General features: G+C 41.6%; 1 protein-coding gene across 1 annotated transcript in view; it reads left to right on the forward strand.

The window, feature by feature from the left end:
* Positions 1-19,784, forward strand: part of HTR7 (5-hydroxytryptamine receptor 7) — a gene marked incomplete at both ends in the record, with an annotated part of 83,216 nt that extends 63,432 nt beyond the window's left edge. Inside the window, 2 exons of the mRNA XM_080823558.1 lie at positions 12,586-13,344; positions 19,742-19,784. Of these exons, the coding sequence (XP_080679684.1) occupies positions 12,586-13,344; positions 19,742-19,784 (802 nt within the window). The remainder of the gene's footprint in view (positions 1-12,585; positions 13,345-19,741) is intronic.
* Positions 19,785-27,553: the final 7,769 nt, after the last annotated feature.

A 27,553-nucleotide genomic window follows, 5' to 3' on the forward strand; every position in this document is an offset into this window, starting at 1 on the left:
AGCTCTTTATCTCTCCTTCTATTTTCAATGATAGCCTAGCCGGATATAGTATTCTTGGCTGCATGTTTTTCTCGTTTAGTGCTCTGAATATATCATGCCAGTTCTTTCTGGCCTGCCAGGTCTCTGTGGATAGGTCTGCTGCCAATCTAATGTTTTTACCCTTGTATGTTACCGACTTCTTTTCCCGGGCTGCTTTCAGGATTTTCTCTTTGTCGCTAAGACTTGTAAATTTTACTATCAGGTGATGAGGTGTGGACCTATTTTTATTGATTTTGAGGGGCGTTTTTAGCATCTCCTGGATTTTGATGTTTGTTCCCTTTGCCATATTAGGGAAATTCTCTCCAATAATTGTCTCCAATATACCTTCTGCTCCCCTCTCTCTTTCTTCTTCTTCTGGAATCCCAATTATTCTAATGTTGTGTCGTCTTATGGTGTCGCTTATCTCTCGAATTCTCTCCTCGTGGTCCAGTATTTGTTTGTCTCTCTTTTGCTCAGCTTCTTTATTCTCTGTCATTTGGTCTTCTATGTCACTAATTCTTTCTTCTGCCTCATTTATCCTAGCAGTGAGAGCTTCCATTTTTGATTGCACCTCATGAATAGCTTTTTTGATTTCAACTTGGTTAGATTTTAGTTCTTTTATTTCTCCAGAAAGGGCTTTTATCTCTCCGGAGAGGGTTTCTCTAACATCTTCTATGCCTTTTTCAAGCCCGGCTAGAACCTTGAGAATTGTCATTCTGAACTCTAGATCTGTCATGTTACCAATGTCCGTATTGATTAGGTCTCCAGCCTTCGGTATGGCCTCTTGTTCTTTTTTTTGAGGTGAGTTTTTTCGCCTTGTCATTTTGTCCAGGTAGGATTTGTTTTCTCCTGCTGTGGAATTCCACTGTTCTTGGTGACTGAAGTTGGTTTTGGATGGGTTTCTTGTTGATCTTCTGGGGGAGGGGCCTGTTGTAGTGATTCTCAAGTGTCTTTGCCGCAGGCGGAATTGCACCGCCCTTGCCAGGGGCCAGGCTAAGTAATCCGCTCGGGTTCGCTTTCGGGAGCTTTTGTTCCCTGAGCGCTTTCCGTAGAGTTCCGGAGGACGGGAACGAAGATGGCGGCCTCCCAATCTCTCGGCCTGGAGGAGCTGAGAGCTTGGGGTTCCGCTCCTCAGTGCGCTCTCAGAGCAAAGCGCCCAGCCGCCCCGCCTCCCTGGCCTGCGGTCGCACCTTGAGGAAAGCAGTCAATTGCTGGAGTTGGAGAAAAGCGCCAGGTCGCTTCAGTCTCCACAGCCTCCAGCCGCGCTCCGAGCCCACCCAGCCTGCGACCGGCACAAGGTAACCCCGGGCTTAGAGCTCACTCCTCGGCTTTGTCGCTGTAGCCGGCTTCCCCGCTCTAATACCTGCGAGCTCTGCGGTACTCAGACACCCCCAGTCCTTCTGTGACCCTGTGGGACCTGGGGTTATGCTGACCCCGCCTGGGTTTCCCCCCAGTTTAGCCTCTGGAGCGATGTCTCCCAGTGGAGCCGACTTTTAAAAGTCCCGATTTTGTGCTCCGTCGCTCCGCCGCTTGCCGGGAGCCGGCCCCTCCCCCCGGGGGTCTATCTTCCCATCGCTTTGGATTCACTTCTCCGCAGGTCCTACCTTTCAGAAAGTGATCGATTTTCTGTTTCTAGAATTGTTTCTCTTCTTCTCTTCGATTTCCCGTTGGATTTGTAGGTGTTCACAATGGTTAGATAAGCTATCTAGCTGATCTCCTGCTACCCGATGTCGTCTCAGCCTGCTACTTCTCCGCCATCTTCCCATTTGGCTCATTCTTAACATGAGTTATTTAAATGTTAATGTTTGTTCTGACATCGTGTGGTTGAGTTCTCTGTGTCATTCTGCCTTCTTTGATAGCAGTTGTTTTTCCACTTTAAGCTACTATTTATTCTATCTACTTTTCCATAGTCTGAAGGTGTAGGATTGAGGGGCGGGTAATTGCCACTGAGTGAAAAGCCCTTAGTGGAAGACTGTTCTTTGTTCTAAATTTTCATTAAATGTCCTGTATCAGACCACCTTCCACTAAGCTAAGGACTACCCACCTTCTGGACTTCCCACCTTCAGTGTAGCTCTCATTTTTAGCCCAGTGTCTTAAAAGATAACAGATTTGGGTGCTCCTTCTTACCTTGGCTAAAACGATATTTGGGGGCTTTTCTTCTTGATGGCTTTTATGGCTTTTCTTTACACTGGCTCCTTATCACCTCAAATTTACTTAAAATAATACTACTCAGAAATTTAATGATTTTACTCACTTACCCTTTCTTCAGGTGCTTCTACGGAGTGATGTGGGATTAGAAGCCGCTTAGTACTATCATAAAACAGAACAGATATATTTTCGCTGCTTGTGATCTTTTGAAATTTTAACTAAAGTTTTATGCCATTCCTTCGTTTTGTTTTTGTTGGTAGAATTTTGGCTTACTCTTTGCCTTTCCATTTCTCTCTTTCTCTGAGGAATAAAATTCTTTGGTGGGAAAATTCAGACTTTATTGTAAGTTCAGATACAACTGAAGTGAGTAAGCACCAAGTATAATTCAGCAGTCACTATTAATCTCTTACATTATTTGTTTGTATGACTTCCTATAATTATCTAAAAAATTCTTTGATAGTTTTTGGTAGATACAGAGTTTTACATAGTAGGTAGCTAAAAATTGAGTTGGCAGTAAGAGAAAATTTGTGTTTTGGGTTTTTGTTTTTGGTTTTTTTTTCTGTCTTTTTGTGTTTTTTTGTTTTTGTTTTTGTTTTGCATTAAATGGTTGAAAAATTCAGCAGAAAACAATTGCCTTATGATAGAGTACAGACAAGATTAGTCTCATTGGAAGGTTTGTCTCAGCTTGAGTAGGTAGCAGAAAGGTCTCTGTTGAGCTCACTTAGTGGGAAGTTTCCTGTATCCTTAGCTTCTGTTATTACCGAGTGTCAGTGGTAGGGAGGATTCCTTTTTTTTTTTTTTTTAAAGATTTTATTTATTTATTTGACAGACAGAGATCACAAGTAGACAGAGAGGCGGGCAGAGAGAGAGAGAGGGGAAGCGGGCTCCCTGTGGAGCAGAGAGCCCGATGCGGGGCTCGATCCAGGATGCTGGGATCATGACCTGAGCCGAAGGCAGAGGCTTTAACCCACTGAACCACCCAGGCTCCCCCGGTAGGCAGGATTCTAAGATGGCCCTTAGAGTCTCTTTTCCCTGTGTGTATGCTGGTGTAATTCCTCCCTCTTCAATGTTAGTGGGTCTGATCAAATCAGGTGAGCGCTTTTCAAAGAGGATTTAAAGAACAAGAGATTGAGATGTGTAGCGGGTGTTCCCCTGCTGGCCTTGAAGATGCAACCTTTATGGGTTCTGCAGCTACAAGGAAATGAATTCTGCCAGCAACCATGAACTCTTGCCAGAGTTCCCTATGACACCTCAGCCCCAGCCAACACCTTGAGTTCAACCTGGTGAGACCCTGAGTAGAGAACCCAGTGGAACTGTGTCTAGACTTTTGACCTACACAACTGTAAGGACACCTACAGATCTGGTGTTGTTTTAAGCCACTAAAGTGTGGTAATTAATTATGTAACAACAGTAAACTAAAACAGTATATGAATTTTTAACAAGTACTTTTGGCTTTAAGTGATTTGCTTTCTTTTAATTAAGCCTGATTTTCTCCCTAAAGGGAAACTATCATTTCTTATTTTATAATTTAGTTTTTCAAAGAGGAAGCCTTTGTTACTCTGTTTCCAAATCTTGTTGAGTTTTGTTGCTGTCTTTTCTCCCCCTTCTCCTCTGGCCAGGTTTCTTCCTCAATACTGGGCTCAGAATGGGGAATCTCAATTTTTGCTGGTTCTAACTATAATTACAGCCTGGAAAGATTGATGAAAATGGTTTAAAAGTATAATGGAACCCCATTATAATGGTAGATTTAGAGATGTGTAGATTAATGGCAAATGGTAAATTTGATGTGTTCTTAAAAATTTACTTTTAATTTTTAAGATTAACTTTGTTTCTTTACATTCCAAACACCACCAAATCATGACTGCGCAGCTAACTTAATTTTGACCAAAGGAATATATTTATGTAACACACCCAGATAAAGAAATAGAACATTTCCAGAGCTCTAAATTTTCCTGAGAGTCCCTCCTACGTATTAACATCCCCTCTCCCTTCAAGGCAACCGCTATCCTGGTGTCTATCACCATAGGTTAGTTTTGCTTGTTTTTGAACTGTGTGTTCTTTTTTTCTTTTTGGCTGCTTTAGTTCAATATTATGTTTGTGAGAATAATCTGTGTTGGTGCGTTGAGCAGTAGTTGGTTCACTCTTGTTGTTTTATAGAATTTACTACATGAATATACCACAATGTATGTACCCATTCTTCTATTGTGGAGCTGCACGCACTTTATTCTTGTGGAATGGGTTGGTTTCCTTTGGGGCTATTACCGTTAATGCTGCTATGAACATTCTTATATGTGTATTTTGGTATTTTGTTAATGTCTATTGTATATTTAGAAGAATATCGGGGCACCTGGGTGGCATAGTTGGTCAAGTGTATGACTCTTGGTTTTAGCTCCGGTCATGATCTCAGGCTTCTGGGATTGAGCGCCACGTCCGGCTCCACACCCAGCATGGAGTCTGCTTGGTATTCTCTCTCCATCTTCCTCTGCCCTTCCCCTTCTCCCCCTGCTTTCTCTCTCTCTAAAGTAAATAAATAAATCTTTAAAAAAAATGTTTAAAAGAGAATAAATATATATATATATAATCAGGTTTAATAGATGTTAAAAAATAGTTTCCCAAAGTTATTGCATCAATTTATACTCTCTTCAGCAGTATATGAGAATGACAGTTGCTTCCTGTCTTCACCTACCACTTAGCATTGTAGTTTTTACCATCATCATCATCATCACCATCATCATTTTCATTTTTTTAAGAAGTTTTTTTAAAGTAGTCTTTATGCCCAATTCAGGGCTTGAACTCACAATCCCAAGATCAAGACCTGAGCCGAGATCAAGGGTCAGACGCTCAACTGATGGAGCCACCCAGGTTCCCCATCAACATCATCATCATTTTTATTTTTTTAATTTTATTTAAATTCAATTTAATTAACATATACTGTATTACTAGTTTCAGAGGTAGAGTTCAGTGATTCATCATTTGCATACAACACCCAGTCCTCATTACTTCAATGCCCATCACCCAGTTCTCTCTATCACCTTACCCACCTCCCCTCCAGCAATCCTCAGTTCCCCATAGTTTGTCTCCCTCTCTGCTTTTCTCTTATTTTATTTTTCCTTCCCTTCCCCTGTGTTCATATGTTTTGCCTCTTAAATTCCACATATGAGTGAACTCCTATGGTATTTGTCTTTCTCTGACATTTCATTTAGCATAATACCCTCTAGTTCCATCCATGTCATTGCAAATGGCAAAATTTCAGTTTCGATGGCTGAGTAATATTCCGTTGTATATATATACACCACCTTTTCTTTATCCATTCATCTGTCAGTGGACATCTGGGCTCTTTCCATGTTTTGGCAATTGTGGACATTTGCCGCTATAAACATCGGGGAGCATGTACCCCTTCGAATCACTATGTATCCTTTGGATAAATACCCAGTAGTGCAATTGCTGGGTTGTAGGGTAGCTCTATTTTTAACTTTTTGAGGAACTTCGATACTGTTTTCCAGAGCGGCTGCACCAGTTTGAATCATTATCATTTTTAGTTGTAACCCTTCTGATGGTGTTGGTGGTATCTCAGTGTGCTTTTAATTTGCATTTCACCTGATGACTCATAATATTCAACACCTTACCATATGTTCACTGAAGGCTAGTAATTTTTAAACTTTGGGTCATGATCCATTATTAGGTCATGAAATCAATTTCGTGCAGTAAGACCAACACTTTAAAAATCTGAAGTAGAATAGAAAAGAGTAAATTGCAAATCATAACGGTAACTTGGTATTGTGAAACTTTTGTTTCCATTTCATAATACATAAATATATGCATGCCTATATCTATATACCTACATATATATGTACATATATATGCCTTAAATTCTTATTTATATCATAAATATATGTGTACTGAGTGACTGTGGAAATTTATTATAAGAAGTATTTGTTCTTGGGGCAACCTAGGTGGCTCAGTTGGTTAAGCAACTGCCTTCAGCTCAGGTCATGATCCTGGAGTCCCATCGGGCTGCCTGCTCAGCAGAGAATCTGCTTCTCCCTCTGACCTCTCCCCTCTCATGCTTTCTCTCTCTCTCATTTCCTCTTTCTCTCTTTAATAAATAAATAAAATCTTAAAAAAAGGAAACATTTGTTCTTATTTCTTACTCTCGAAAAGGTTTACAAAACCCTGTTGTCTTCTGTGAATTAAAAAAAATCTGCAACTTGATTAGGACAGAAAAACCATGCTTATTTCACTTGCATTTAGCACACTGGAAGACAGAGTAATAAGCTGGCGTAACGGAGACACGATTCATGATGCTTTTGCTGGGCCCAACTGTAAGCAAACCATTAAGATGAAATATATAAAGTAAAAGTGAAGTCCTTCATACAAGAGTAAAGTCTCTGTAATTGAGCAAGGGAAGGTGACTGTGACAGTGGCACACCAGGGAGGGAACAGAACAGCCCTAAATACAAAGTCCTGGGCCTCCAGACTTCTGGAAAGAGAGTATGTGGAAGGCAGTCTGGGAATCTGTAGGTTTTCAAAGCGTCTCCATGATTCTGATACTCTGATAACTTCGGGCTGGAGAGTCCAGTGGATTTCACCTGTGAGGGAGGATTTCTCACGAAAATGGGTGTGCTAAGTGTGCAGACCTTTTCCAAGCCGAACGCTTGCCAAAGAGTAATTCTCTCCTTGTTCTTTTACCTCTTAAATTATTATTCTATAGCAGCAAAACTCAGGAGAAGCCATTTCATTGAAGAACCATTACCTGTAATTTCTGTAGATTTAGAATGGAAGGCAGGCAGCAGAATTCTTTTGCTTTCTAATCCCTCTTTATGTAGATTACAACTCCCTAACCCTCTTTTTCTACAAACCCCTTTTTTAATAGAACCCCCATTGTGAGTTGCATACATTTCTCAATTATATAATACTTTGGTGCCTTTATCTCTGAGATTTACTGTATTTTAACATTTGTATGTATTTTACAGTTAAATTCTGAAGGCTTTATAAGCACCCTGCTTTCTAATTAACACTGAGCATAAATGTTCATACAATGTAGAGTGGCAAATATTCACCATGCATATTAGGGAATTTTCAGAATCAATCTAGATTTCCTCCCCCCATAAAGGTAAGATTTATACTGTACAGGAGAATAAATTTATACTATTTAGGAGAACGGATGTATAATTTGAACAAACACTTCCCTGAATACCAATATTACTTTATATACTAATTATGGAATTTTAAATGCCAGTGAGTTCTGTTTCCTTTGTGTGAATTTATGAATGTAATAAAACACTTTTGGAAAGCTTATCAAATGAAACAACCTAAGATTTAATTATCAGCTTTTTAAAGGTTTTATGAACCAGATCATCTGTGTTGCCAAAATCACTTAGGTGGCTTAGGAATCACAGAATTCTCCTTAATCTTCTATTTTATTCTCAGAATTAAAATGAAATTAAAATGATATTCATTTCTTTTTTATAGTTAACAAAAATTAAGCATAGAAATTCCAAGTCCAAAGAAAAAATTTAAAACTACTCAAATCTCTCCAACTCAGATAAAAGTCCCATTTGTATTTGGTAGATAGCCTTCTAGACATCTCAGCACACACACACACACACACACACACACACACACACACACACTCATACAAACACCTACGTTTACATAAAAAGATTAATACAATATATGACGCTCTGCTACTTGTCTTTTGGGACTAGATATTGTTTTCTATCCCCTTTTTTGTGTTTTCGTGCCAGTAAATAGATACATATGTCAGAATTTTTAATGGTTACATTATGTATCTACACTCATATCCATATCTGTATCTATATATACATGCATATATACCCTACTTTATCTAACCTCCTATTGACATTTACACTGCACCCTCCCCCCATTATGTGTTTATTAATATCCTTACACATTTTTTTATTATGTTATGTTAGTCCCCATACAGTATATCATCAGTTTTTGATGTACTGTTCCATGATTCATTGTTTGCATATAACACCCAGTGCTCCATGCAGTCTGTGCCCTCCTTAATACCCGTCACCAGGCTCACCTATCCTTCCATCTCCCTCCCCCCTAAATATCCTTGCACATTAATCATTTTGCATTTGTACAGTTATATTCTTAAATTCCTAGAAGTTGGATTGCTGAGCCAAAAGGTCAATGTTTGTGTATATTCCTTACCAAACTGCTCCAGATCTATCATCCCAGTTGCAGCTTCCACTAAGCAAAATAATAAAAGAGTGCTTGTTTTTTCATACTTTCTTAATATTGGCTTTTGTCTTTCTTAAAAATTGACAAATGCTCAAAAGTCACTTAAAAATTTGCATCTCTTTGATTATTAATGAAATTGCACATATTTCCAAGTGCTTATTGGATGCTCTTATTTCTTCTTTGTTTAATTGCTTCAGTATTTTTATTACAATGTTTGTCTTTTTCTCATTGCCCTGTAAGAGATCTCTGAATATTGAGATATTGTTATTTGGGCTTGGAGTTTGTCATTTGACTTTTAACTCTGCACACAGTGGTTATTAATTTAAACTAAACATCACTTATTTGTTTTTGTGTATAAAATTATTGTCAAAAATTTAACCGTTACATCATTTTATATAAAGTTTTAAGCTTTTGTATCATAGTTAAGAATGAGCATTGTCCTTGAAGGATTGCAGAACCACTCCCCCTTATTTCCTCATAGTAGCCTTAGATTTTAACATTTTTACACGATAATCTTTGATCCATCTGGGATTTATTTTTGAATAAGGAGAAACCTAAGCCAGTTTTATTTTTACTTACCCCAATTGCTGGCCAGTTGTCAGACTTCAAGAATACATACACCATTTTACTACTGATTTAAAGTGGTGCATTTTCTTATATTATTCCCTTATATATTTGAATCTGTTTCTGGGCTCTATTCTATTCAGTTGACCTGACTGTATCTGAGTCATTATTACTGAGTTTTTATTTCTGTGGCTTTGTACTATTTTTTTTTTTTTTATAGAGTAAGTATCCCTTCAATTTTCTTCTTTTTCAGACTTTCTGTTTTTTCCATATTTACTTGATGAACTAAAAAGTCATTTGGTTGATTGAGGAAAAGTCCTGCTGGAATTTTCCAGTACAGTTGTATATTGTTTTTAGATCAATTGAGGGGAAATTGGCACTTTTATAATACTGGGTTGTATTTTTAAAAAATTTCCCTATGGATTCAAGCATTCTCTTCATTCTTTCAGTAGCATTTTATGTGTTCTTCGTGTAGGCTCTGGCATTTAAAACATTTATCTAAGTATTTTAATTCCTTGATGGTTGCTATGAATAGGGTTGTTTCCTTTCATAGTATTTCTAATTGTTGATGGATTTTTAAAAAACTGTTGACTTTTGTTTATTTATTTTATTTCCAGACACTTTAATGAGCACTTGTATTTTTTAAAATCATCTTTCAGTTGATTTTAGCCTCCAAAAGTCTCACCAGGTGGTACCCAGTAACTGTAACTGCCTTACTGTAGGACATGACTTGATGCCACTAGAGAATGGAGTCTAAATTAGGAGTTTATGGACTATAATTTATACATTCAGGAAGGACCAAATATGGGCCGACCCACATCACTGAAATGCAATATAAGTCAGACTAAGTATATTAGAATATGAATAAGCATGCTGTGCTCATGAGATTATTTAATATTGTGAGATGTCCTTGGGTACTCGATTAATCTCTCAGGCTTAATCTTTGTGAATTCCGTATTATTTATGGGAGCAGTAGAAAGGCTGGATTTAATTAAGCCTGAAGATAGAATTTCCCTGTTTGAGTAAGGAGTCTGTTGAAGGATGGAAGGGAAAACTGAACCGCGTTAATCAAGAATAGGAGTTTATGAGGTTGTGAATTCCAGGCATGCTAATTTTTTGTATAACCCCTGCAAATAAAATACAACTTTTCTCATCAAGAGTGATCCTCCTTAACCAGGTGGTGGTTATTAGGGAGGGCTCGTATTGCGTGGAGCACTTGGTGTGGTGCAAAAACAATGAATACTGTTACGCTGGAAATTAAAAAAAATTAAAAAAAAAAAAAGAGTGATCCTCCTTCCTCCTTCCAGTAAACACCAACTGCCCTAACTACCCACATGCCAACCCCCCAGTAAGTAGCTGTAAGATGGTCTCACAATGCCATCTGGTGGCCACCTGGGGAACTGTAGGAACTGGTCTCTTCTCGTTGGACCTCTTGCTGGGGTTGGTATCCAGGAAGCTAGATCCAGGCTTGGAAACAAGCAGCTTGTGCCTGTGGCTACAGGCAAAGAGAGAATATAATCAAAATCCAAGTCCTGGAAAAGGCTTGCTGAGGGAGCTCGGAAACAAGGAAGAAGCCAAAAGGCTGTGTACATCCACAGGAGTTGTTAAAGAGCAAATTCGATATCTGAACAGAGAGGTCTGCAAAGCAGTTCCGACAGGAAAAGCCTGAACCAAAACCAAAAAAAAAAAAAAAAAAAAAAGAAAGAAAGAAATGGAACATCTCAGAGCAGAGCAGGGATCAACTTAACTGTTTGCTTCCAGTCAATTCCAACACCTTGCTTCAGGGGCTTCTTCATTTACCATTTTTGTGTATGTTTGTGTTAATTTTCTTAACATTTTTTCCATGACTTAAAACTCAGATAATTTTAGAAAATTCCCAAACAGCAAAGTTTACTCTGCATTTACCTTCCTTGCTCCCTCTTTCCCCTCTTCCTCCCTTGCCCCCTCTTTCCTTCCTCCTTTTCTCTTTTCCTTTCCTTTTCAGCTTTAATTCTAGTGTTCTCAGGAGAACTGCCTTCTTTTTCATCCTTCATTCTATTCCGGAGCCAGAACTCAATCCTAGTTATGCCTGATAAGCCTAGGGCTAGTGCTTGTGCGTCGGCTCGATTGAGGAAAGGGACCTAGTGGTTGTGAAATGAACCCGTGCCACTAACACCTGAATCCTTGGAAAGAATCAGGAGCCCCTCCCACATAACCACCATCAGCCATAGTCCTCCCATTCAACCCAATGCGATTTCCCCAAGCACCTGCCTTCAAGATTTATATCTCCTTTATTCACTGCCACATTCCCAACTTTTAAAATAGCACCTGGCATACAGAAGAAACTCCATTAGTATTTGTTGAAGGAATAAGGAAATATTCTTGGTGAATAAGAAAACGTGGCTGATTACTTTTTATTAATATTTCAGTTTTGCCTTGTCGTAAGTGCTGCAGTGATGCCTATTTTCATCATGAAAGTATGATTTTTTTACTTTTGTGGGATAATTTAGACAAAACACATGAGGCTATTTCTAGCACAAAATAATTATTTTTAAAGTTCCAACCCACCAACTGAGAGACTTTCAGAAAATAACCTTTTGGTAATTTGGGGGATCTCTACCTTTCCTTTTCCTGTGTTAAGACTGTATCTTTTATATACATCCATGAATTTAAAGAAACCAACAAAATGACAGCTTTTCCCTGTCTTGGCTTCTTATGGGCTCTTTGCATTCTTCCCAAAGTAGAAGCTAAGACCATTAAATACACAGAGAAAAAAACAAATTTGGAAAGCTGAAAACCATTAAATATTTAGCAAAAACATCTTGCTGTGTTATGTTTTCTGTTTGCTGAATCTCTTTTGCATTGGAAATCCTTGATGGCAGAGATGGAGAACTATTTATTCTCTATGTAGAACTAAGCACAGAAAAAATGTTGGCTTCACCTCCTATTTTTCAGAATTGTGCCCTTTTTTTGTGATCCTTCTCAGGAGAGGAGAGACGAGGTAGGCTGTTTTTATTTTATAGAATTGTTCCTCTGACGTTACTCTTATGTGAGAATTTTTTGGGTGTAAAAAAAAAATGATTACTTGCTACTTTCCATTCCAAAGCCCTAGAATTTCCTTAATATCTCACAAATCTCTGTGATCTTAAAGAAATGCTTTCACCACAGTGCAAAAGGGAAGTTAAAATGAATTAAAAGCCTGTCTGAATTAAGACAACCCAGGAGATCAGTGGGTGTGTAATATTAGAGCGTGGTAGACCTTGGTTAATGTGTGAGGATGTGTCACCACATCCCACGTCAGCTTGACATTTTGTGCCTGGTTGATTTCGGTGGCAGTGGTCATGGGGGGGAACGGATGTTTAACCTTTGGTTCACTGACCGTGGGGAATTGGAGAGCCTGTGAGGTTCGAGAAAAGCATGGCCTGGCATTACAGACAGAGGGTGGCAGTCCCTCTAGCTGAGCCTATGACCTGGATGGAAGCAGGTAACATCCCAGAGCCTTAGTTTACCTCGCTGTAAAATGGGCGTTATGATGCCTCCCTAGAAGGGCTGTCCTGAGGAATGGAGCTGCTCAGTAGGTAGAAAGCCTGGTAGCAGCCTTCAGCCTCTGGTTGCTGGGGAGTGATCCCAGAGTCACGTGCTGGCTTTCTACTTGTCCTCCAGGTACCTCGGGATCACGCGGCCGCTCACGTACCCTGTGAGGCAGAACGGCAAGTGCATGGCGAAAATGATTCTGTCTGTCTGGCTGCTTTCGGCCTCCATCACCTTACCCCCGCTCTTCGGATGGGCTCAGAACGTGAATGACGACAAGGTGTGCCTGATCAGCCAGGACTTTGGCTACACCATCTACTCCACGGCGGTGGCGTTTTACATCCCCATGTCCGTCATGCTGTTCATGTACTACCAGATCTACAAGGCCGCGCGGAAGAGCGCCGCCAAGCACAAGTTCCCCGGCTTTCCCCGGCCCGAGGAGCCGGACAGCAGCATCTCCCTGAACGGCATGGTGAAGCTCCAGAAGGAGGTGGAGGAGTGTGCCAACCTTTCGAGACTCCTCAAACACGAGAGGAAAAACATCTCCATCTTCAAGCGGGAGCAGAAAGCGGCCACCACCTTGGGCATCATCGTGGGGGCCTTCACCGTGTGCTGGCTGCCGTTCTTCCTCCTCTCCACCGCCAGACCCTTCATCTGCGGCACGGCCTGCAGCTGCATCCCACTGTGGGTGGAGAGGACCTTTCTGTGGCTGGGCTACGCCAACTCCCTCATTAACCCTTTTATATATGCCTTCTTCAACCGGGACCTGAGGACCACCTACCGCAGCCTGCTCCAGTGCCAGTACCGGAACATCAACCGCAAGCTGTCGGCTGCAGGCATGCACGAGGCCCTGAAGCTCGCGGAGAGGCCCGAGAGACCCGAGTTTGTGCTGTAAGGTCACTTATCACTATTCTCCTTTTATCCCCATCTCCAACCGCGCCCCCCCACCATATGGACCCTCTCTGAGCATATCGCAGAGGGCTCCCTGCATCCGTAGCCAGCCGATTTTCTACTAAGCAGATCAGATTTGAATTCAGGATACTCTAGACTCTGGCCCTCCACCCAGCAGAGTTCCCAGAGCCCAAATCAGGTACTTAGAGGGCCTGGGAGACTGGACTGGTATGTCCAGGGATTGCAGCTGGTGTGATGGGCAAGGAAGGTGGCGTTTCCTATCCTTTAAACAGCATCCAAGCCGTGTCTCCCATTCTTTTAACGCCGGTGCTTTTTTGTTGCTGTGACTCTTCTATCCAGTAAAGCTTTTGTGATGCTCGCATCCTTTGCTGATAAAGTTGTTCGAGGAAGGAAGCAGATTCACGTGAGCAAAAAGGAAGCAGCCTGGGACACAGGAGAGTGGATAGCATGGGGAGGAGCCAGGATTAAAGTCTTGAAAGCTGTGGAGCTTTGAGGAGGCGCTGTCCATTTCAGGGGAGGAAGGAACCCATGGTTGCTGAGTCTGTCTGGAAGGCCTCTGCCTTTCTCGGAAACAATTGCGGCAGGGGCTGGGATCTGAGGGCCAGTGGTGATAAGGAATAGGGGTGTCACATGCAACCCACTGGCTAGTGAGTTTGGCATGGTAAAGAAGGAAGGAGACAATAGAGTAATTAAGGTTGTTTGCATACCGCCCCCTGATTTTGCTTTAAATCTGAGGCAGAGGCAACATCCTCCTGTTTGAAAGCTGCTTGAGGGCAAAGAAACTGGAACGAGAAGATGGAAGGTGCTGATGAGAGGGCGGTGGTGGGCATGAGAGGAGGAGGCACTCCTCTTCACTGGACCTGGTGGGCAGGAGCAGCCAGAGAACCATGGGCTGCCTGTCAGCCATGTTGTCCAGACCCTTCATTTGACAGAAGAGGTAACAGACCTGGGGACTAAGGCAGCTCCCCTAGGTCTAGATCCCACCTCATCTGAATCTTATTCCTGTAAATTCTTCATATATTAGATTCCTTGACAGGTAACAACCATGTCAAAGGACACCTTCCTCCTAGCTGTCCTGGAAGAACAGCCTTGCTTCAGGTGAATGCCAAAGTGTCCTCATGGATCACAATGGCTTCCAGAAGCTCCAAACCTAGGATACCCCCCAAATGACTCTGAACACCTCTAGGAACGCAGCCTGTTCCCTAACTTCACCAACATAGCATCCAAGGATATTTGCCTCTGGGTCGTTAGCTAGTATGGAGGCTTAGGTGTTGTTTTCCTGTTAGTCTAAGGCAAGGGTCAGCAAATACTACTCTGAAGGGCCAGATAGTAAGTGTGTTAGGCTTTGCTAGCCGCGGGTCACTTGAAACTACTCGTCTCTGCCTTTTCAGTGAGAAAGCAGTCATCAACACAAGTAAGCAAATGACGATGGTCATGTACCAATAAAACTTTATTTACAAAAACAGGCTGCCAGTTGAATTTGGCCCACAGGTCGTAGTTTGCTGCCCCTGGTGTAAGAAAATGACTGTTTTCTCATTACATCTCACTCTGTTTGATTTGTAACTATTGATTTTTTTTAATAATTATAGAATATGAAAATCATTTGGAATGATGGGTCTAAATCTCCATTAACTTCAGGAAGTTTCCATTAAGAGAGTTGGAATAACTGCTGTTTTAAAAAATTTGACACCAGGTAGCTTTCTAGTCACTTTCCATAGGGGAGGACTCCTTTTGAAATTCTTGCTCCTAACTGTGCCATGCATTGCGAAGAATGCAGAAAATAATGATATCTTTCCTGTCCTGCATATATTTCCGTTGGGCGGTCTGAATGTAAACACACATGTACACACAGCCACCCTTTTCATAATGAGAGCAATGGAAAGTTGGAAAAAATAAAAGCTATAGGATTCAAAGCAGAGGAAAATAACTCAGAGCTTACCCTAACCCTCATCAGGGAAGATCTTGGAGGATATGGGCTCCAGTACGTCTCTGAAAGTAGTCAAGCATTTGTAGCTAAAGGAGAGTAGAGACAGCATCCACGTAAAGGCACCAGTGGGGGGCCCTCTGCAGAGGACAGTCAGCCTGGTGCTAAGCTCTGGGGTGGGGCAAGATTTGGGGATCAGAGTGGAAAGGTAGAATGAGATCAGATTGTGAAGGCTCTCCCCTTTCAGCCCCAGGAATTTGGGATTTTAGTGTAGACAAGTGGTTCTCAGCCAGAGGTGGTTTTGCCGCCAGGGAACATTTGGCGGTGTCTAGAGACATGTTTGGTTGTCACAGTTGGGAGAGGGAAGGACCTACTGGCATCCAGTGGGACACTGCTCAACATCGCCTAACACAGGGGCAGCTCCCCCACAACAAAGCATTACCCCACCACAAATTCTATAACGCTAAAGTTGCAAAGCCCTAGTGTGGACAGAAGAGAGCTTCTGACTGGATCTCTGTGAAATCGGGAATCACTGACGAGATGGAGACAGATCCAGGGGCTCCAGGTGAGATGAATCAGAAGGCAGAGGTGGGAAGTAGTCTCTTCAGTGGCTGGTTTTCTCCAGAAACCTTTGAGGCCTGCTATGTACAAGGCATAATACCAGGCATGTAAGGGGGTGGAAAGATGAAGAGGTGACAGTCTATGCTTCTGGAAGCTTTCAGTCCAGTGCATTGGGTGGGGGGATGATGTGGCAGTCATGGTAAGTGAGAGACTAGTAATCAGAATATCCCATACTGAAGAACCTAGATGTCCATCAACAGATGAATGGATAAAGAAGATGTGGTATATGTACACAATGGAATACTATGGAGCCATCAACCCCCGCCCACCCTGAAATCCTGCCATTTGCAACAACATGGATGGAACTATAGGGTGTTAATGCTGAGCGAAATAAGTCAATCAGAGAAAGACAATTATCATATGATCTCTCTGATATGAGGAATTTGAGAGGCAGGGTGGGGGGTGGTGAGGGGTAGGGAGGGAAAATATGAAACAAGATGGGACCAGGGAGAGAGACAAACCGTAAGAGACTCTTAATCTCAGGAGGGTTGCTGGGGGGTGAAGGGGGGAGGGATAGGGTGGCGGGGTTATGGACATTGGGGAGGGTATGTGCTACAGTGAATGCTGTGAGTTGTATAAGACTGATGATTCACAGACCTGTACCCCTGAAGCAAATAATACATTGTATATTAATTAAAAAAAAAAAAAAGAATATCCCACACTTGCATTTCAGTACACACCAGCTGGGTAGCCCAAACAACTCGTAACTCTACAGGAGTCTCTGGAAGAGTGACTGGTGTCTAACCCGTAGCTCACAGCAAACTTTCTCAGGATCCTTTGTCCCCCCCGACCCATCTCTCCAGTGCCTATGCTTCTTGGCCAGCCTACAGACTTGAAATTCCTCCCTCCAGTCTCTCCAGCCCTTCCCTCCCTCTGTGGCTGCTTGGTTCTAATTTTGTTCACTTATGCCCCCAACTCCACCTTCTTAGGTCTATCCCTACCTAATGGTTTCCTTTCTTTTCTGCGTAAATGCTCTACTAGACTGTGTATTGCTCCTTCCAAATATCTACCCATGTCTTCCCATTTTCTTGATCAGCACAATGAGAGACTCAGGAGTCCAGCAGGCACTTGGGTAGGCAGTGGACAGAGAGAAAAGCTGTGCATGCTTCCCTGGTCTGTTCTAAGTTATAACCTCTTTCACCTTTTCACAAGTATCCAAATCTGGTAATACAAAGCCAAGTGTGATAATGTGTTATAGCAGGGATTCTTGTGTTTTTCTTTTTAATTTGACAACCTCACTTACGGAGTTGCTTTCAATTGCCATAAATTGTTTTTAAGGGTCACATTGTGAGGATTTTTGTTCTTTGACACTGTTATTGTGAACAATATAGAAAAGCAGTTTTGGGCGCACCTGGGTGGCTCAGTTGATTGTCTGCCTTCAGCTCAGGTCATGATCTCGGGGTGCTAGGATTGAGCCCCGCGTCAGGCTCCCTGCTCAGCAGGGAGTCTCCTTCTCCCTCTCCCTCTGCCCCTCCCCTAGCTTTCTTTTTTTCACTCTCTTTCTTAAATAAATAAATAAATAAATAAAATATTTTTAAAAAGAGAAAAAGAGATGCCGTTTTTGAAATACTTCCATATAAAATAATTCTATGAAATTGTTTTGAAGTAGCTCTCCGTTTGCCTCTCCCTTCTCCTTGGTGATCGTATTGCCTTTCTGTTCAAAAAGCCTCTTAGAATCCCAGTTGATTGCAGTGGTGAATTGTGACAGAGTAACCTTGGGTTCCTTTTATGAGTTCTGTCAATCCGCTGCTCCTGGCTTTGTGCTGAAGCTTGGAGTTCAGGGTGATTCTACCTTTTCTTTATGAAAACCAGTGGTTAAAAAAAAAAAAGAAAAGAAAAGGAATGGATCCTAATGGGAACTGGGAGGAAGCACCAAGGCCCTGAAGCTCTGGGTATCTGTGCTGGGATGTCACCTTAAAGGCAGAAACAAATGATACCTTTGCTATTTCATGGGTTCCCCTCCATGCCCCGTTCTATTTTCCTCATCATTAACTAGCTGTAATTCAACTCCTTGTTTTCATTAAATTATCAGTGAGTAATAATCACAGCTTGTTTGCTTTGCTGTTGCCTACATTCTCACTTTGCAATATCTCTTTAGAATAGGAAAGGCAGGCGATTGGCTTTTCTTGCTTCTTTGAACATGTTTTTTCTTTTTTGTTTTCTGAGTAGATGCAGATAACACCAAATAAAATCAAGAAGTACAGGGATGTCCGGGTGCCTCAGTCAGTTACGCATTTGCCTTAGGTTCACATTGTGATCTTAGGGTCCTGGGATCAAGCCCTGTGTCTGGCTCCCTGCTCTTCTCTGTCTCTCTCAAATAAATAGATATAAACAAATAATATCTTTAAAAAATAAATAAACATCAAGCAGTGTACCTAGGTATATAAGAAAAATAAGCTTTGGGGAAAGGTACAGTTGGACCTACTCAAAGCAGATGGGACAGCAGGACTGAGGGGCACACATGTGGTTGGAGGCAAATAAGGAACATGGGGCACGTCTTCAGCAGTACCTGGAGGCTGGGTCTATTCGAGTCAGCACGGAGGGCCAGCTGGGCAGTGGGGGGAGGGGGGGAGAGATGAAGCGTTTGGAGCAGGGGTGAGACCAGGGCAGCGGTATAGACTGGTTCACAACAGGAGAAGGACGATGGGTTAGGAGACCAATATGAAAATGAGGTCTCCTGCCACGAGGGCCCACATGAGGAAGGTGGTGTCGAGACCAGGAAAAAGGCCAAGGATGTCTGAACGTTCAGTGGTGTCCTCGCAGGTGGATGGTGAAGCAGGGCAGGGGAGATGGTGCTGAAGGGGTTCAGTCCATTTCATGAACCAATCCAAGTAGAGCGACGCCGAGCTGCAGGGAAGTGCACTGTCTCCTCTGTGCTGAGACGGTGGAGGCCCCAGCCTAAGAATAGGTGGGGAGCATCATCAGGGATACAGCTGTTTCCGGTGCCCACTCCCACAAACCCAGGAGCCTGGAGGGGGATTGAGCCGAAGCATGATCCTTCTCTTTAGGCATCATTCTGTGAAGTGACAAGACAAAGAAAATGAGAGCTGGGGTCTCATGGAGAAACTGATCCTTTCACCAGGAAAACCCATCTATCCAGTCCTGAGAGCCAAGTGAGAGCAGGACTATTATTGGGTTGGGGAGGCAAAGCCTGGGAGTGCGGTGCCAGACCCTGGAACCTCAACAGACCTAGGTCTCAACTTTGTGAATAGTGTTTGGTAAGTGAAGTCCTATGAATGTACAGAGTTAGGGGACTGTGGATCTGGTAGGAATATGGCTCTGCACCAAGGAGAAAGAGACTGTCCCTCAACTGTTGGCCAAGACTTCTCCATGACTCATGCCACTTCTGTGAATCTGGGAGGAAGGAAGTGAGGGAGATGGGGTTCTCTGGTTTTTGCACACATGTCTTTCTATGATGCACCCTTCTGGGCTTGAAAGGAAGAACACTTCTCATACGTGGTTGTTATTCTTTTCATGTGGGGCAAGTGCAGTAGTATTTTGCAAGGATTTTTGAGAGTGGAGCCATTTTTGGCTACAGCTGTATTATAAAAGTGAATTTCTAAATGGGTTATCTGGGGCTGATTTGCAAATATATTAAGGCCCTGGCAACTTAGAGACACTATAAAATTTATGAAAAGAGCCACAGCACTCTTTCTTTCCTTTTAGAGAAGCTCATATAACCCCTTAGAAACCACACATGATTCAAATGACTGAATGCTGTCAAAATTAAATCTACCCACCACAAAATGAAAACTCACATTTACGGTTCTGCTAAATCATTTTCTTGTCTTCTCTCTCTCCCTTTCTCTCTCTCTTTCTCTCTTTTTATAGACAAAACTCTGACTACTGTAGGAAAAAAAGTCATGATTCATGATCAAAAGTGGAATAATGAAAACGAAATCAACAAGGCAAGACAGAGGTGGAAACAGAACTCAACCATTTGCTGAGGCCGTGGAATGGAGCGTGGCTTGTCCTTTCCTGGGGTGGCTGAGACGTGACAAGCAGGGTGATCTGTTGTACAAAGCATGTTGTGAGAGAGATGGTGACCTCTCGTCTTTTTCTGTGGATCAGTGCTGTTGTGTGCCAAAGAAAATAGTTTTCCGTTTAAGACAGCCAGATCAGCTCAGCGGTAAGCACACAAACAGAACTGAGTCCCAGAAAAGAAACGTTTCTGGTGCTTTGCGTACGTCCAAGCCCCTCAAATGGAAGAAAGTTCCAATGTGCACTTCCCATGCTTCCAAGTCTAGGCATTGTGGTGAATATTCAGGAATCATTCACGAGACAGAATGTATTTTGTGGCAGGACAGAAGGGTGTGTTTTTCCAAGCAAACTGTGGTAAGCGTAGTGTTGAATGTGTTGCATGTCCGTGTTAGAAAACAGAATCCCGTCATCAGCTAATACAAATGATGTCCCAGAGCAGTGTCTGGTTCAAGCTTCTGTCAAATAGTTTCGCTTTTTTGCAGGGTCCCTGTGACTTTCCCACCGATGTACTTTTCTTTGTGAACTCTTGTATTGTTATGGTATCACTCAGGAACAGATCTCAGGATGGAGAGAATCATCAAACTCAATAAAGCTTTTTCTTGTACTCACACTTCTTCTGAAGGGTCCTGAGAGGTGAGGAGGGTTCCTTCGGTAGGCTTTGTACCTGGACGAAGGGCAGGGGCCGCCGAACTGTGCTGTCTACCAGCATGGCTGTGGGCATGGAACTTTGGGCATAATTATCAGGTTGACACAAATGCGGTGGGCTCCCAGGCTGGGCAATAACCATGTGTTTTTGGGGAGGAAGTGTGGGAATAAGAAAGGTTTCCATGGAAGGTTATGATGCTTTCAGACATGGAGCATCAACATTGTTAATTCTTGGGCAGCATTGTATTAAAGGGAACTGTGTGACTTGGAGGTCACCTGGGCTGCTACTGGGAAACACTCAGAACACTATTCTCTTCCTTTAGGAAGATTTGTTTTCGTGTTCTCTATAACCTAAATCAAATGTGTGCCTGGCCAATTCTGTTCTTCTTCCCTCTCCCTCCCCAAAGTGGTAGACATTAAAGCAGGTAAGGAACCAGGAAAGGCCCCTATGCAGATAGTTGTTTTTTTGTTTTTGTTTTTTTTTAATGTACAAGTAATATGTAATAAGACAGGAAGATGGTGGATTGGAAGAGTACCTCCAAGGGGAGAAAGTGAACGCAAAGCTTCGTTTGATAAAAGAGAACTGACAGAGAAAATTATTTTCCTACAAGAAAGGTAGCTGTTCTCTTCCAGAAGACTATGGAATTCCAACGTGGATTTTGGATATCTTCTGCTTTCACTGAACATTGCATCTCACCAGACACAAGGAAGGGTCTGGAGGGGAGGTGGGCGCTGTCCTCTCAGACAAAGCTTGTACAGATTCCTGAACCATGGATTTGCTAAAGTGACTGTATATACTTATATTCATAATTTAAATGATTAATTCTGGTCGGATAAATGTTGTTAAATTTTAAAAATGTTTTATTACATTACATCAAATAAAGTTTATTTGTAGCTGTAATAAAGCAAATTAAGTAACGATTTTTAATGGAAGGTCTGCTGTCTTGAATATTGCTCTACATAGAATAGCAGAAGGCCGAGTTTTGCTAAAATTCTAACAGGTAGTTAAGACCATCTATAATTTACTGCATTTCACTGTGAGGATTTATCCAGCTTGTAACTTTTCTTTTTTTTTTTTTTTTTTTAAGAATGACTCTTCATTCCTTGACTTAATTAGTGGGCATTTATTGGGCTTATGCCATATTCAGCACTGTGGACATCGAGAGAGCAAACATGGATAAAGCAGGTCCTTACTCTGAAGAAGTGTGCCATTAAAGAGAAGGCATATGTTTCTCAGATGGTCGCCATATCACACAGTGGCAGTGTGTAGGGAATGTCCTGTTTCTTTCCTGTAGTAGAAGACAAGGCATTATGGTTAATTGGGTTGATTCAGGTTTTTAAATGAGTTTGTTTAATTTTTTTTTTTTTTTTGTCATGACCTTAGTTATTCACATCGGCTCTTTATCATGCCTGACTCGAATGCCTGGTTATTGAACTCTGCTTTCTTCTGGCTACAGGGGCTGGCCAGTGTGCACTGTGCTTTATGAGCATAGCTGACAAAAGAAAGGAGGGAGTAGAAACTGAGAGAGAATGAGAGAAATCTCAGACACTTTATACTGCTTCCCACATGACATAATTTGTGCCAAAGGTACAGCTTTTGTTTTAACCCAGAATTGGGGAAATCACTGAAAGAAACACTCTACACATATTTTATGAGTGTTCAGCAAGAATGGCTGTGATGACTCATGTCTCTTCTCACTCAGGGGTGTCAACTGTCATCCTGCAGGGCTGGGTATTGGGAAATGGTGCTTAGGAAACAGTACTCGTAAGCTGTCACTTAATGATGGTTACTTAGTGTTTGGTTTTATTATGTTCACATTAAGCAGGGGCACTCATAGAGTTCCTAAGTTTTCTGGAAATGGTTTCATCATTCTTAAAGCCTTTGCCACAGTGTCATGTGCTTGACATGCTTGTATATGTTTTTAGTGATCATATTTTCATGCAGTTTTATTAGATGCATTGATTTAGGCATAATATCAATGAAGATGCAGACAATTTTCCAGATAGCTTATGCTAATATACTGATTCCTGGAATTGCCATCTGGAGGTGGCAGGCATTTTCCTTGCAGCCTTTTGACTCTCAGCAGAGTCCTCCATTTAAGGGATAGAAATGTTTACAAAATCCTGCATTTTCTAACAGTTGATGCTTCCCATCTCAGGACCTTCACACATGCTTTCCACCTTCTGTCTGGAATATTCTTCATGTTTTCAATTATTTATTTAATGTATATATCCATCATAGTTTAGTACATCTTCAGGGGTGATTATAGTGTCTGTTTCCCGCATCAATATGCCCAACACTTTGCACTGTGCTTGCAACATATGTAGGAAGCATGTAAAAAATATTTCTTAGTGGGAAAGAAAGAAGGAGGTGGAGGGAAAGAGGAAGGCCAGGGTTTACTTGGCATCCTTGTTCATTTTCAGAGGAGACTATCAAGGAAACTTGGTGTGATCAAGTGACATGTTCAGTGAGTGGGACAGAAGGGGCTGGAATTAAGCTCTCCTGTGTGCAGTGTAGGGCAGGCCCTCCACGACAGGGTGCTGCTCCTTTTGCATGAGCTTCTCATATCAAGAGAGCAGCCTTTTCTTAATTTTCTGCACTAGTAGAGCAGAGCCGTGTATGTGTTATGGCCCATATGTTGAAACTTGTTTATCTACAGCTAGCCAGATGGTCCCTCCCAGTGCACAAAGAAGCCATTCTGAAACTTTCAAGGGGTCAGTGCATTTAGGAAGCACTGGGAGAAACGCATGTTGTGATGTCATTCCTTCCTTATAAGGTTCAAGCAGTGTAGATCACAAAAGGAAAACCTGGTCAGACAGTCAGTGTGAAGCAGGCAAACCTTGAGAACCAACTCAGGGGATCCAGTTCCCAGAGACAAAAGTTTATTTAACTGGATTTCTCTTTGAACTTGCTTTGTCTACATCTTCTCTGGAGAAGGAAAGTAATTTCTTTACTTAAAAAAACTTTGCTTTTAAGCTCCTACTGACTAAATAAGTTAAAAAAACAAAAAACAAAAACATTGCTTATGCAGTCCAAGCAACAGAGATGTGATGTGATGTGATCATCAATACACAATGTAAAAGCAAAATTTACTATGCTAATCCAAAGCAGAAAATGAGAGAGGTTGACAGCCATCGGATGTAGACTTGAAGATAACAATTACATTGGGTATTTGGCATTAAAAAAATGCTGAGTGAAGGTAATTAAGACATATTGTAACTATGGCTCTCGGAACACACATGAAATCTTAGATTCTAGTCAAACTATAAAATTTATGCTCAGAGATTATAGAACAAAGGGAAAGTAATGGACAAGAAATATTCAAGAGGCTGTAAAGGAAGGAAATTCTGATGCATGGTTCTTCCTCTAAGAAATTCATTTTTCCACTTACTCATTTATTCCCATACGTATTTATTATATATGTCAGAGTCTGAGCACTAGAACCTAGTGGTGAATAAGAGAGAACTGATTTCCATTCTTGTGAAGCTAAAAATCTATAAAGGAAGCTTAATGTTACACAAATGATCCTAATCCAGTGTGATATGTATTATGATAAGGCAAATACAAGGAGGTTCAGAAAGGAGTGCACGCTTCAAAATATTGATGAGAACATTTAAATCTTACTGGAGGAGAGAACTGATCGTCCAAAGTAGCAGATGGTAAGAAATATCTAGACTTTATCTGTGATGTATATTATGTAATATTTTTAATGATGCCAAATTACCTTTCTTAATTACATTTTGATTGGGCTATTATTAAAGTGGTCTTTATTCTCTTAATCCACACAGTCTCACAGTGGGAGAGATGGCACAGAGCAACTACAAGATAGCAGAAAGTCTGCTGTGAACATAAAAGTTTGTCACCTGTAGGAAAAAGATATAACCGTACCCACAGAGAATTGTAGAATCTCATGGATGATCTAGAGTAAACTCCTACTGTTTAGCAGGTGAGAATGTGCTGAAATAGAGTTGTGGTTTTGTCTGAATTTGTTTAAAGGAGAGTGGTGGAAAGCCATGCTGTCTTTGGTGAAGAGGTTTTAAAAACTGTCGTGTAGCTGTGTGTTTGCAAAATACAATAAAATAGAGCAAATTAGAAGAAAAGTGAGGTAAAAATACAAAATATAAGTTCAATTTTTTTCTTACTAGGTTTGGTAGACCAAAAATTACAGTTCAGTAAATATGATCAGAACAAACCTAATGTGGAGAAACAAACAAACAAAAAATCACAAATACTGGCCATTGTCTCCTGCAAATGTACAGTTAGGGAAAACCAAGCCATGCCTGGACTAAGAAATGACCAGCACAATCATGAAACACTTAGGACACTGTGCGCAAGGCTCTCCCCCAGCATGCTGTGGTGTGTGTGAGGCAGAGGTGCTGTGCCGACGGAGCAGGGGAGGACAATGCCTGGGTTATGAGCCATGCAGAGAGGTGGCCTGCAGTAACCAATCAGAGCCTGCAAACAACCCAGCTTTCCCCCGTGTTCCTCCTCTTTAATTATACCCAATTAAATTGAGCCCAGAATGTTGCCCTGAAGGCACTGAAAGGTATTTAATTTTTAGAATGATTATATTAACCAAACTGTGCTTAAATAGGCCAGAAAAATAGAGACTAAATTTTGACAGTGTCAATAATAGTTTGAAGGTGAAAGTTTGTGATCTAGGAAAGGTGAAGTTTCATATGAAGTGATCACGCTGCCTTCTGCCTTAAACCTACCATGTTCGAAATTTTACTCTAAGTAAAAATTATCTAGCTTGTTTTTTTTTTTTTCTAAGGATTTTTTTTTTTCTTTTGAAGGAAGCTCCATGACCAACGTGGGGCTTGAACACATGACCCCAACATTAAGTGTCACTCAGTTGCCTGACTGAGTCAGCCAGGCACCCCTAGGGAGCTTGTTAAACATGAAAACTCCTGGGCCCCATTTTCAGAAATTCTGATTCATTATGTCGTGGGGTGCAGTGGAGGGTGAAGAGGGCCATTAGCCAACCTACCGGGTGATTCTGGTACAGCGGGTTGGGTTCCAAGTATTGAGAATTGCTATTCCCAAACATGCTGGCAGAAGGAATCATGTAGCTGATTCTGTACACAGTTAGTGTGGAAAAGCACAATGAATATGAAATAATAGATTCTAAATCTTTGTATACAGTTCGAGCATCTTGTCAGAGAAACACACAAGACACAAATTCTCTCACAAAGTCTTTAGTTCTCAGTCCCTGCACCAGAAATCCAGCAGTTTTGTGGAAGAAAATAACCCCCAGATCACCCTAGATCGTTTTCAGTTATATGTAAGGACATATGGATTTTGTTTTTAAGTCCAGACCTGATTAATTCCTACAATATTGAGTAACTCCAGGAATTAACTAATTAATATTGGTGGTAGCTCAAGATCAGCTGAGAATCAATGCCTCATCTTTCTGTCCCCATGCCAAGCAGCTGATCAAATGTTTGTCAACAAAGCAAAGACTAAATCTTTGAAAATGTGTGTTGGATATTAGCCATTGAGAATGAGATGTTGACCTTGACCACGGTCCACACTTTTACTAGTGTGTGTGCGTGTGTGTGTGTGTATAATGTCAGAGACTAATACAGCTCACATAGGTTGAGTGTTTCTTACTCATCAGTCATTCTGATAATCCTCACGACAGCCCTAAGAGGGGGTTTTTATCTTCATTTTGTGAGGGACCTGATGCGTATGGCATTCAAGGACATTAACCTGTAAGTATCAGAACAGCCCTCTGGCTGATGTGTACTTTTTCGTACGTCCTTCCTTCCTACATCCTTCCTTCCATTCCACAAAATGCATCTCAGTGATACCGACTGGTTTTGTGGGACTGGAAGTATGCATCTGAACTCTGAGAAACTCTTGGGTCACTGAATTCCCCATAGTAGTCGTTCAAGGTTAAAGCCTGGATAATGCGAAGAAGGCAAAGGTGTCATTCCTACTTCCTAATCTTATTTTTGGTTTCCTCCGTATCTGGGTACCTAGCCTCTCAGTGTTTTCTCCTGGTTTGTAATTCTATTGCAGCTTGCCTGTGTTGGTTAATTTTATGTGTTAATTTGACTGGATCACAGTGTGCCCAGAGATTTGGCTAAGCATGATTTCTGGGTGTGTCTGTGAGGGTGTTTCTGGATGAAATTAGCATTTGAATCCATAGACTGAGTAAAGCAGATCACCCTCCCTAGTGTGGGTGGGCTACGTCCAATGCCTTGAGGGTCTGAATAGAACAAAAAAATTGGAGAGTGGGAGAATTAACTCTCTGCCTGACTGACTGAGCCGGAATATTGGTTTTCTCCTGCCTTTGGACTGGAACCACCAGCCTTCTGGTTCTCAGGCCTTTGGACTTGGACCAAACTACACCACCAGCTCTCCTGGGTCTCCAGCTTGCAGCCAGCACGTTGTGGGACTTCTCAGCCTCCGAAATCACGTGAGCAATTCTTTATAATAAATCTCTCTCTCTCTCAATGAAACTTTCTATGTAGATTATATGTGTGTATGTATAACTATATCAATAGAATATTGGTTTACATTTATATAAAGGTATATATGGGACATATATATCAATAACCTATGTATAATATATATAAAATAACCTACTGGTTCTGTTTGTCTGAGGAGCCCTAATATGCTTCCCCAATTGCTATTGCCTCTATAACATGTGCCTTTATATATTCTCCTCATTAAAACTTATCTCTTCTGTGCCCCACTCTTTTATCTTTTGCTGTCTCTAAACTGTCAAGTCAATGAGTCAAATACACGCATCCATATTCAGGGGCAATGTCCCCTTCCTACAAGGTACATAGTTGAGACAAGCAATTCCTTGGATCAATGTCCGAACCTGAGAGAGTGTGAGTAGGAACTTTAGACAGCGTGACAAGTTGGTGGGGGCAGTAGCCCCTCACATCATACCTGTGTGCCTCCTTCATTGTCTAGGATTCACAATCCTACGGCTGCTTCATTACTTACAGACCCCAGGGACCCCTGCACCAGAAAGCTTGCTGTTATCCAGATCCATCTGT

The sequence above is a fragment of the Martes martes genome (genome assembly GCF_963455335.1).
Source record: "Martes martes genome assembly, chromosome: 14".
In the NCBI taxonomy this organism is placed as follows: domain Eukaryota; kingdom Metazoa; phylum Chordata; class Mammalia; order Carnivora; family Mustelidae; genus Martes; species Martes martes.